The 12,463-nt window shown below is 35.8% G+C and overlaps 1 protein-coding gene across 1 annotated transcript in view; it reads left to right on the forward strand.

Moving 5' to 3' along the window:
- Positions 1–12,463, forward strand: part of NBAS (NBAS subunit of NRZ tethering complex) — a 157,565-nt gene that overhangs the window by 43,774 nt on the left and 101,328 nt on the right. The window contains 8 exon segments of the mRNA XM_056488728.1: positions 321–506; positions 1,535–1,708; positions 2,662–2,795; positions 3,529–3,591; positions 4,259–4,381; positions 5,813–5,915; positions 8,118–8,341; positions 10,666–10,778. Of these exon segments, the coding sequence (XP_056344703.1) occupies positions 321–506; positions 1,535–1,708; positions 2,662–2,795; positions 3,529–3,591; positions 4,259–4,381; positions 5,813–5,915; positions 8,118–8,341; positions 10,666–10,778 (1,120 nt within the window).

Raw genomic sequence — 12,463 nt, forward strand, 5'->3', positions numbered from 1 at the left:
TCCATGTATTGAGATGAGCTGTATGTGATTTCCAGAAGGACTAATATTTTAATTTACATGCATCAATATGATGCAACTTGTTTAAAAGCATATAGTGAGATCATCCCCTAAGATGAAGCATTTTATGTGGTCTCCATAAATCTGAGAAGGGCAATCATTTAAGCATATGCAGTCCACAAAATATCCACAAAAAACTTCTAGGAACTTCAGACTGCCTATTAAGCAACAGGGGAATAAAACAAATGCACAGACAAGACTCAGATTGAAGTTGATGTTTGGCAAATCGTTGTACAGCACAGTTTTTTAAAATTATTTTTCAGGTTGACTGTGCTCTGTCCCTTGTTCGTCTTGGCATGGAGAGGAACATTCCTGGTCTGCAGGTGCTTTGTGACAATCTGATCACTCTTGAGACAGTGGTTTATGAGACTGATGGTGATCGAACTTTGACTTTGAAGGAACTTTTAGAGATGAAAGACATTGAGAAGCTGAGACTGTTGATGAAGAATGTAAGTATTTTGAATAAATCAATAAGTATACCTCGAAATCCAGTAACTTGGGGTACCCTGGATCGTATGTATATAAAGACACTCATTTCTCTGTTGAACCTCCATCTTTAATTCTATAAAAATTCTATATTTTCACTGTTCCTTTTTTTTTGTTGTTGTTGTGGTAAGGTTTCTTTCTTTCTTTCTTTCTTTCTTTCTTTCTTTCTTTCTTTCTTTCTTAGAATAGCTAAATTTGCTCAGTTTTCTCAAAGACCCACTTTATCCCTGGCTGAGGGCTCAATGTCGATAAATCTTATTTTGAAAGCTGTGAATTGCCTTTTCATTGGCCTTTTTTAAAGGATCTTCAGTGTAGCTCTTGATGATGCTGCAGATACAACAGTATTAAATGTGTTCCTTGGATGTTTTTTGGTGTCTTCAAATACTGTCAAGCAATTTTAATATCTGCTTCTGCACCAAAAACACTAATGAGTGTTTTTATCTCTGTATTGAGCTTGAGCATGGCACTTCAGAATAGGAAAAGACTTCTTGGAAGAGTTGAAAAATAGCTAGAGACGGAACAGGGATCTTAAATTCAGTTGAAGAGCACGTAAGCACCAAAGGAAAATAGAATACTCATACATTAAATTTAATTGTTTGTTTTTTTGTTTTGTTTGGTTGGTTTTGGTTTTGGATTTATGTAGCCACTCATCATTTGTTTTTCTTTCTTGCATTCCTGCTGAATTACTAAAAGTAATGCTACTCTGACATGCTTGCATGGCCTCTAACTCATTCTGAAACTGCAGGAGAAAGCCAGGCTTTCCTCTCGTAATGGGCTTTACTTCTGTTCTGCTCACTGTCACCTGGAAGTAGCAGAAAGATTGTGTCAGTGCTTCATGATGTAGTGATCTGTTTGTGATAGGTGAAGACAACTGTTTCAGTTATATTGATCAAAAAAGGTTTTATTTGATTTTTTCTTTTCCTGCTTGTTTAGGACAATGAAGCTGAACCTGTTCTGGTATTTCCTCTCTGTAACTCTTTGCTCTTTCCAGTCCTCAGATGAAAAATACGTGAAGAATGTTTATCAGTGGATGATCCCTTTTCTCCACCGCTGTGAAAACCAGTCCCCTGGTCTTGCAAATGCCCTCTTTAAAGAATATTTAGTAACATTGGCAAAGGAAGACTTGACTCTACCTCTGAAGATATTTCACAATTCAAAACCTGCTGTAAGTAAAGAGCTCTGTTGATTCTACTGGTTTCTTTGGAAATTCTTGTCCTGAAGAGATTAATTCAGGAATAGAGTTAGTTCATCTAAGTCATATCATCCTTCTGATCTTTCCCATTTCCTTGGTCCCACGATTTGTTATGCTTTAGAAAACATTAATTAAAAAGTTTTTTACCATAGATTATAATGCAGCTAAACTGTGCTTGATGAGACTGTCAAACTAATGTAATAATGATTCTGGCCTAGTAGTATAAAATTATTGAATGGATTCTTCTTCAAAGTAATTTCCTGGTGACCTGTTTAAAGTAAATTTCTGGCATAATTCCTGTATAAAAAGTGGATATGAAAGAATTTAATGATCTCACTGTTTTTCTCTTGAGGAATTTTACTAGGAGTAGATTTCAAGTTTCTTCCCCCTCTCCTGCCTTTCACAGCAAATGTAAAGAGTAAAGTGGGGGCCAGTAGGATTGAGGTGAGGGTTCAATGAGAAGGGATTGAAGTTGCCTGCTGTGTGTTTCATGCTGCTTCTGTGGCTTAAATAATTATTCCAAATCACACAGGCACATACTTGCATGCTACTGAATGTTCTGAGTGTATGGATAGAAATCAACCAGTGAAGCACAAAAGCACAGCTCTTTTATGTATGTTGGTACTGTTGTACATATTAAATAAGTCTGACAAATACTTGCAGCAGTTGCCTTCCTCTGTCCTGCACCCTCCACACTTCTCAAATTCAGAAAGGCATACCCCAGCTCTTTTAAGTGTCTTTACTGCAGAAAACTGGCCAAGATAAATTTAGGCTTGTGACTTTACCAGATTGTTAACAAGAGACATTCTAATTGCACCCAAAGACAATTAATTTATTTGGAGTAGACATCCTTTTGTATTCAAAAGAAATCAGCTGTTGAACTAGAAGCAAGAAATAAAAACTAGTGTACTTTCTTTCCTTGTTAGTGTCAGCAAAAAATTATTCCTGATCAGGACCAGCTCATGGTTACGGCGTTGGAGTGTATTTACAGCTGTGAGCGAGATGACCAGCTCTCTCTCTGTTACGATATTTTGGAATGCCTTCCACAAAGAGGATATGGGTAAACATTTTCAGCTGGTTATTTGGAAATATTTTAGAAATATTAAATATGATTGTGAATTAATGCTTTAAAAAGGATTGATAAGGTACTAAAGGGCAGAAGGGTTACTGGAATATTGTTTTCACCTCTGAGCTTCCATGACTGTAATGTGTGTATCTATATATTGCTGCTGTGTACATACTCTACCAGTTAATGCAGCAGAACAAGAGTTAAAGTAGCAGCTAGACTTGGCTTCTGTATTGTTTCTTAGACTTTTATAGTCTGATGAATTGAGACCAAGTGTTAGTGCTGTCTTATTGGTTTTGTTACAATAGTGGCATCTTGCACTTAACTTAAAAGCAGCAATATGTCCCTGTGAAAGAGGGAAGATAGAAAACCTGTTGAGGGAAAAGTAATGCTCAAGAAAGTAAAAGCCTGAAGAGGAGATATTCTGTGATCTGTGAGGTGCAAACAATTCTTCCAGTATCTTTTACATGAAGGAAGGAGAGAGCCTGAGAAAAGTCTTAAGGAAGAAGGAAAACCTCTGCTGTTGGGAAACTGAGGGACCCTCTAAATTTTTACTGTCTTTACAGCAAGAAGCCCAACAGTTTAAATATTTCCATCCAAGTAAACATATATTTGATTTTAATCAAGGAGTGTGTCAGACTGCTTATTTTATCTGTGTAATACAGATTACAAGAGGAAATTATAAGGAGCATGTATGTATATATTTAATTGTGTGATATCATTGCAGGCCTGAAACTGATAAAACTAACGCTCTTCATGATGAAGTAGATGAACTGGAACAAATTCTTAGGTATTTAATTTTGCTAAAATAAATATTGAATTATTGCAGAGATCACTAGGCATAGCCAAGAACTTTTTATGATAAGAAATGAGGAAAAATATTTCTCTTTTTTTTAATGCTGTCAACAAGATTATCTGTATGCTTTTTATATTCAGAACATGGTAATTTTGAATGGTTTTATCTATTTGAATATTCTAAATCTTTGGAGATATATTTCTTGGAATAAAAGTTTGGGGGTTTCTGTTTTGTTTTTTTCTGGGTGGTTTTCTTTTGTTTTTATGTGTGGGGTTTGTTGGGGATTTTTTTTTTACTTATTTGGTTGGGGATTTTTTGTTTTGTTTGCTGTATTTTTGGTGGGGTTTTTTTCGGGAGGGGGGAGAGGATTAACCAGAGGAATTTGTTTTGATCTTGATACTCTATAATGCTTTGAGTGACCAATGACTAAAACTGTGAAGATATTTCATCAGGTATTGGTGGTAATGGTTCACCTTACAGTATTATTAATATATGAATATTTTAAAAAATGTAGATAATGTTACTCTGGCTAATCTGTACTGTAAGAGATTTTATGAGCCTGTTTGCAATTGCATGCATATTTTCAGTGAGCTTTAGGAGTGCTGCTGTGCAGCAGTGGCTGTGCAGCTGTGCAGGCTCTGAGAGCTGGCTGTGTTTGCAGTGTGTCGGAGCTGCTGGAGAAGCACGGGCTGCAGAAGCCGGTCTCCTTTGTGAAGGACACCAGGGACAGTGCAGAGGAGGCTCGGAAGCTGATGGTCAGGCTGACAAGGCACACAGCTCGCAAGTTAGTATGCCAGGGGGAGGGGGGTAACACAGCCTGCCTGCTTGGTGCCAGCAGGGAGCTGTGCTGCTCACCCTGAACACGGTGTGCATAAACACTTCTGTTGAACTGATGGTTAACATGTTTCGGCTGCGTTCTCCACAGTCAAAAATCTCTGCCTGCCTTCAAACCTGCTTCAGTATGTTCGTGTTCAAGTAAAGAAGCTTAAAATGCATACTGGCTGCAGAATACTTCAGGATGATGAACTGTAAAGTTGACATTGTAAAAGGGATCCCTTAAGACCTATTTAATTTTATTGAGAGTGTAGGATTTGTACAATAATTCCTTGGTTTTTTTGACGTGTTTTCTTGGAATCCTTGTAATTGGGTAATTTATTGATTTTAGATATTGATTCTAGCACTTATATTCCCAGTATAATTTTTCAATTTTTCTAGTTTAACTCCTCTTTCATTTAAATCATCTTTCAACTATATATGCATTATTAAACGGCTCTTGGTATAAGCAGATAAAAGTTTTGAATCCTTGGGAAAACCAGCCATAGCTGTGGGTGATTTTTCTTTCTTATTTAAAGCAAATACACACAACAGTTTATCTGTGATGGTAGAGTGGTACTTCTATTTTTAGTAGTCTGAAAGCTTTTCAAGACTTTTAGAAACCTCTCTTTTCAAAGATCAAGACAATGTCTCTGTAGGAAAAATGTTGATTTTTCCACTTGTGCTGGAGACCCTTTGTTTTGCCAAAGTAAAAGCTAATGCCACATGAGAAAAATCACTATTAGCTGGAACTAGCTCATGTAATTTACAAAGGTCTCTTTTTAATCTGAAAGGCTCAAGATAATATAAAAAAAATCATAGTTTTTTTGCTAATAAAAGTTTGGTAGAGCACAAGGAATCTTTGTGGATAAACAGAGATCCATAGATCCAGAGGGTCAAGAATCTGAATACCACTCAATTTTAAGAAACAAAATAAAGTTGTAACTTTATTCTCCTGCGGTTGCATGCCATTGATTAGTCCTTTGAGATTGTCTACAATGAGCAGCATTTTAATGATCCTCAGTTGCTCTTACAGACATGGTTTTGTCCTGCAGTTCCCAGATCAGCAGAAAGATAGTGCTTCCAACTTCTTCATGTATTATGGGGATTTATCAAAACTTGAAGGATCTTGAGAAAGATTGCTTAAATCCCTGTCTTATCCCACAGAAAACAGAAAAAACACTTTGGGTACTGTGTTGTTGTCAAACCATTTTATCCCACAGATACTGTTTTAATGTTAATTAATATTAAAAGCCTTCTGTCTTTAAATCACTTCTGGTTAAAAGTGTAACTCATTATTGAAATAGCATTTGAGAAAACTCACATTTTTGGTGATGGATATCTACTGCTTTTCTTTAAATTTGTTGGAGAAGAGAATATTTAATTAAAAAAATGTTTGTAGGCAACCACCTGTTGGTGAGACACAGTGGAAGGAATTGCTCCAGGATATGTTGGACATGCAGCAGAAAGTGTATAAGTGCTTACATTCAGATACTTGCTATGAGGTGAGTTTTATGTCTTCTTACTTATGTCCCAAGTAAGCTACACATTCTTATTTCATATTGCTCCTCACAGGTGTAAATACATTTTTCTGTGCTGTTACTTGATTGTCTGCTGCCCTTTTTTTTTACAGTATTTTATTTAAGTAAAAAAGTCTGGTGTTTATTAATTTTATCTAAAGCTTCTCTAATAAATACCCCGTATATCTTTTATTAAAATTCAATGTTTTAGAAATTGAGTCAACTTTTTGAGATTTTCTTACATAGCCTGTAATTCTGTGTACAAATGTTTTCAGCAATAAACACTCCAGACTAATGAAAATAAAATGTTATCTTCACTCAAGCATTTCTTAAATATGGAGTTCTGGTTTGATAATATTATCCAAGATCATTATAGGATTATGGACTTTCTAATGCTTTTGCAATTGAAGTGAAATTGTGTGAGATAAGAAATCTAATTTCATTGAAGGTGAAAACCTTGCACGTGCATAAGGTCCAAACCCATGTCATTAGTATTTGCAAAAGGCAGCTGCTAGGAGGACATAGAATTTACTGTGACGTATGTTGTTTATTTATATTTTTACTTCAGTGTACTGCAATTTATTACAGATGCATTACTATGTCCCCTATAATTAATGTTTATATCTATATAGAAGCAGGTTGTATTGCAGTTTGCAGAATTAATTGTTTATGGCTACCCCTCAGATTACTACTTGGGAGAAGTTTTAAAAGCAAATTTTAAAAAAAAAGGAAAAAGACAATGCTATTCAACTTATATATGAGAAAAATCACTCTTTGTAGCTGTTTTGTGGTGGGCTACAACTTAGGGTACTTGAAATTTTTTCTAAGTGCATGTTAAGAAATTGTAATGCTAGAGCATTCTGCAAATAAGGAATTGGCTTTACTCAGATCTTAATGTAAGTTTTCTATTAACATTAAATTATTGTTTTAACTCTGAATCATATGATTTAAAAAGAAACACAGCAATGGGTTTTGGAAAAAAAAATTATGTAGGAGTGTTGAAAATACTTTGAAATGTAGTGCTGTCATATGCAGTTATACTTTGATAACTGCAAAATTGATAAATTGATGAGGCAGTAAGGATTTTCAGTCCCATGTGAGGTTTAGTGTGATGCTTGCTCTCTTATTCTTTCATGTGCACTGAATTCTGTCCTCTTGACTTCATAAATTTTGAGAGAGGTAAATGTTCTGTGTGTGAACTTTGAGGAGAAAGGACCACCTGTGCTATTTTGCATCTCTTGCTGTTCCTTTAGGGTTAATATGTTGTGAAATGGAAGATGATCTAATTGTGTCATGTTCTTTAAGAAGCACTGAACTGTTCTTTCCAGAGCATGAGATGGTTTGGAGAGGTTCTTCCTAGAAAAGAAATATCTTGAAATAAAGTATGATTGGATAGAGTGCTAAATAATGTCATTTATGCCCCCTTTCCCCAGGAAGGTTGGACCCAATGATCTTCTGAGATCCCTTCCAACCTTGGCTCTTCTGTGATTCATTGATCCTCTGGAATTCGTTATCAATTGTTAAACCTTTGATAATGGCCATATTGTTGAGGCTGTGATATTTCTGAAATGATTAAATTTTTATGTTCCTTTTCATTAGGGCAATAATGACTGTTCTTAAAAAAAGGGCAAATTATTTTTGCAGGGAATTGAGATTATTTTGAATGTCTTAAATCGGGCAAAACTTTTGCCTTGAAATAAATTAGGTGTTTTGTGGCAGATGCAGCATTATATGAGTTTGCATTCTTTGAAGATAGTATTGATTTAAATTTAAAGAACATCTTAATATTCAGTTCTAAAACTTTTTATTTACTTTAGAAATACAAAATTTCTTCTCTTACATTGTTGGTTTTAAGGTTTTAATACTGAACTGCCCTTTCAGATTCTTACATTGTATTAACACCTCAGAATGTAGGTGTATTTAGATGTATTAAGTCATACTGCAAAAAGACAGTTAACATGCTTTTTTTTAAACTTCCAGAAAATAGAAACTAGCTACTGGTTAATTTTAACTATACTTAAGTGCATTATAGAAATACTTCCCTTGGTAGATTTTCTGCTTGGACTGAATATATTCTTTTGATTTTAAACATCCTTATATTCAAAGGGGTTAATGGCATACAATGCAGATACAGTCATTTGAAGCTGCTGCTCCTGCAGGTTATTAAATTACTGTTCTTTCTTTTAGATATTCACGGAAAGTCTTTTATGCTCAAGCAGTATAGACAATATCCACCTGGCTGGGCAAATGATGCATTGCAGTGTTTGGTCAGTGGATCTGCCAAGTTCATCAAAAGGGAAGCCACAGTACCGAGTCAGCTATGCGAGGAGTATTGAACTGGTTTTGGCTGCTGGTAGAGAATATTTCAATTCTTCAGCAAGTTTGTCTGATAGCTGTATGGAATTGGCCAGGTACATTTACAACTATCATATACATAAATGGAACTGATTTAATGTTGTCATAGCATTTAGGGTTTATTTGCTTGTATTTCTCCCCCTCCTTCAGTCTTCTATTGAGAAACTTTTTCATAATCAGGCTCTGGAAATAGATAGTAGCATTGCTTTTAGTGCAAGGAGTTTAAAGACCTTTTTAATGCATGAGAGTTCTGTGACCGATTTTTCTCTTGAGGTATTATGGTGATATTTCAAAATACTTGGTTTATAGTTCAAATACTTGCTATGAATGTGTGACCATGTGTTTATTCTGTTTAGTAACATGTTTTGGTCCTCTTCTGATTTACCTTCAATCAGTTGTTTCATGGTAACTTGAGTTTCTGTGAGTGATTATCATGTGTAGGTCTCCTAGTAGCCTTTGTGTATGTATTTACAGAATCTCTAGGTTGAAAGAGATCTTCAAGATCATCCAGTCCAACCCATGCACTAACACCTTAACTAAACCATGGCACAGATGCCACATCCAGGCTGTTTATAGACACATCCAGTGATGATGACTCCACCTCGCTGGGCAGACAATTCCAGCTTTTCTTTAGCTCCTTTGCTGCACTCCTATTTTAATCTTCACCCTGAAATATTTGTCAGTGTGCCTGAAAAATCTGATGGGTTCAGATGGGACATTCAGCTAACATACAGTTTTGTTTTTGATTTAAAATGTGTGTTCTTAATTAACGTGTGGAGAAAAAATACAGTAGACTGGACAAATCAAATACTTTCCTGATTTAATGTGTGTGGTGAATTAGGCCATTTAAAATCATTGAGAGGAGCTGCCATCTGGACCAGCTCAAGATGTGAAGCTTGTAAGGATCATGAAGTGCAACAAGACCAAGTGCTGGTGCTGCACCTGGATCTGGGCACCCTCCTCAGTCACTCCAGGCTGGGGGATGAACAGATCCAGAGCAGATCCAGGCCCAGAAGGACCTGGGGGTGCTGTGGGTGAGAGCTGGACATTACCCAGCCATGTGCCCTCCCAGCCCAGAAAGCCAAAAGTGCCCTGGGCTGCATCCAAAGCAGCGTGGGCAGCAGGGCAGGGAGGGGATTCTGCCCCTCTGCTCTGCCCTGCCCTGCTGAGACCCCACCTGCAGAGCTGCACCAGCTCTGGGTCCCAGCACAGGAGGGACATGGAGCTGTTGAGTGAGTCCAGAGGGATGGAGCACCTCTCCTGTGAGTAAAGTCTGAGGGATTTGGGATTGTTCAGCCTGGAAAAGAGAAGGTTCTGGGATGACCTAAATGTGTCTTTCCAGTACCTGAAGGAAGCCTGCAAGAAGACAGAGAAGGACATTTTTACAAGGGCATATAGTAGGTCAAAGGGTAATGGTTTCAGGCCAGAGGGGAGTAGGTTTAGATTAGATGTTTAAAAAAAAATCTTTACTGTGACAGTGATGAGACACTGGAAAGGTTGTCCACAGAAGTTGTGGTTGCTCCATCCCTGGAAGTGTTCAAGGCCAGGCTGGATGGAGCTCTTGAGCAACCTCGTCTAGCAGGAGCTGTCCCTGCCCAAGTCAGGGGATTTGGAACTAGATGATGTTTAACATTCCTTCCAACCTATGGCCATTCTATGATTCTGTGATTTTGCATGTTTATTTTCTTTGTTCAACATTTATTAATAAAACTACATATGAATACACTGTACCAGAATGCAGCTTGTATTTAAAAAAAAAATCTAAAAGCTTATTATAATAATATACCATTCATGTTAAAAATGTTTTTAGAATAATGTGCTCTTAATAATTGCACACATTAATTCATCTTCAGAGGAATTCAATGCTTTTTTGTTTTTTTTAATAAGCTTCATTTAATTTACTATACCAAGCTGAGGAAGCTGGATTTGTGACAAAGACTCTTATTGTTTCACTTCCAGTCAACTTTTTACAGTGTTTTGCTTTCATCTTCTACTATATAGCAATACCAAAACACAATAGTAGTAGGAGAAATATTTCCCAAAGTAATTCTGTTTTTAAGTACATATACCTTCAATGTCATCTGTTAAATTCATTGCAGATGTAAATTTAAGAAGGTTTAGGTGTTATGCTTATAACAACCAGTTGAAGGCAATGCAAAACCAGAAATTTGTTAATATATTTAGCCAGCTATGAGAGACTGCTCCAAACACCTCCCATGTGCATTACAAAAATAGTGAGTACTCTGACATTTCATATGCACAGTAAATTACTGCTGGTGGTTGTTTTATTTTATTTTACTCAACAGTGGACTTTTCCCACAAGTTTGATTTTGAACGTTTTCATCAGACTTCAGAAAAAATGTGTTCTGTTTTTATTTAGATGCTGCCTACAACTTATTGAAGACAGTCCAAGTTCTGTTCAAGAGGAGTTGGACCTCATTCGTGCTCTGGGTTACCTGGAAGAGTTTGGTGTGAAAATATTACCACTGCAAGGTACTGCATAATTTTATTCTTTATATGATTATTTGAATCACTGGCATAAATATGCATGAGAAATAGTTACTGTTACATAAGTGTGATATGATTAAACTAAAGACTCCATATTCTGCCTCCAAGCAGTTTACAGGCACATAGAAAAAGTAATTTTTTTTAACAGACTTTTTTAGCTTGTGAGGTAAGAATGGTATTTGCATATGGTGTCTTTGTTTTTTGACTTTTAGCAGGACTTTAATATACAGTATCAAGTATTTGAAACTCCTGGTGACCTGAATAGAAATTGTGCTCATCTTTTATTTGCCAAATAATCTGCAATTGCCTGTGTGCTTAAACTAATAGGTAGGAGAGAGTTACTTCATTCAGAGGCAGTTTTCATGTCTGCACTGGGCTGTTTCATTGTGAAGTATATAAAACCCAATGACAGTGGAAGTGAACTTTTACAAGGTGTTTCTTCTTTAAGCACGACGTGCTTAAAACTAAATCTTCTGGAGCTCCAACTCCACTGGAACAGAGTTGTTGGACAAAAGTTGGAAAAAAGTTATGATTATGTATAATGAAATTGCATGAACACTACTCATGGAGCTGGCTGAGATGAGCACTGAGCCATGAGATGTTCTGATGATAATGTTTTACTTCTGGCATTGGGCACAGAAATACAGGGATTTATGGAAAGCACTTCTGCTGCTTTCCACTTCATGGAATATGAATTAGATGTTCTCAGCGACTGTTGTTACTTTACTTTGCTGTTCTCTTTTTTTTTCTCTTTTTTCCCCCAAGTATATATTCAAGTGAATTGATGCTCCAGGTCTTATATTCAGAAATTCTAAAATTTCTGGACTGAGTGTGTCTGATTTTTAGATCTTGCAGTACTGGTCTCTTGATTTCTAGAGTAAAATTATTTTTCAGTCTGTTTGTTCAGCCTGTAAAAAAGTGCATGTATTTTCTTCAGCTTTTTTTGATGTGGACATGGAGGTATCATTTTAAAAAAGTAGTGACATAATATTGCATGAACAGTATGTGTAGTACAACTGGTCTAGATTAATTAGAATATGTGAAATCATGCATGTAATTTCATTAATGATCTTGACTTCTTGCTTCAGTATCTTTCATGTAAATCAGATTAATCTAATAATGTCTAAAATGATGTTTTCAAGTTTTAATCAAAGCCTTTAAATAATTTTTACTTTGATAGAATGTCATGAAAGTAGCACTAAGGATGAGCTGTTCCCACAGCAGTAGTCTTTTAGCTATAGACTTTTATTTGCAGTCTGTTTTAGTTTCTTTTGAATTTTCCTCCGCTTCTATTTTTAGCAAAATTAACAGTTTAAGTTTATAAACTACCATTATGCTATATTGTAATCAAATCTGGTTTGAAGACTCCTTTTTAAAATAAAGTGTGCAGACAAGTCCATCTTTAAGTGTTTGACCCATGGTATTATATCATATTACTGTTAGTTGTAATATGTATTTAAAAATCCTGCTTAAATAATCAGTGACTGAAAACATTTTATTGTTGTATGCTAATATATGCCTGTGATAGAATATTAAAAATGAAACTAAAAATATGACCTTTTCCTGCTTTTCCATTCTTACTCATTTTAGCCTAATTTCCAGAATTAATAGTTTTCATTATATTAATATGTCTTTGCTCTTATTGAGAGGCCTGACATCCTGTTTTAATA

Source organism: Oenanthe melanoleuca, chromosome 3 (genome assembly GCF_029582105.1).
Source record: "Oenanthe melanoleuca isolate GR-GAL-2019-014 chromosome 3, OMel1.0, whole genome shotgun sequence".
Taxonomy (NCBI): domain Eukaryota; kingdom Metazoa; phylum Chordata; class Aves; order Passeriformes; family Muscicapidae; genus Oenanthe; species Oenanthe melanoleuca.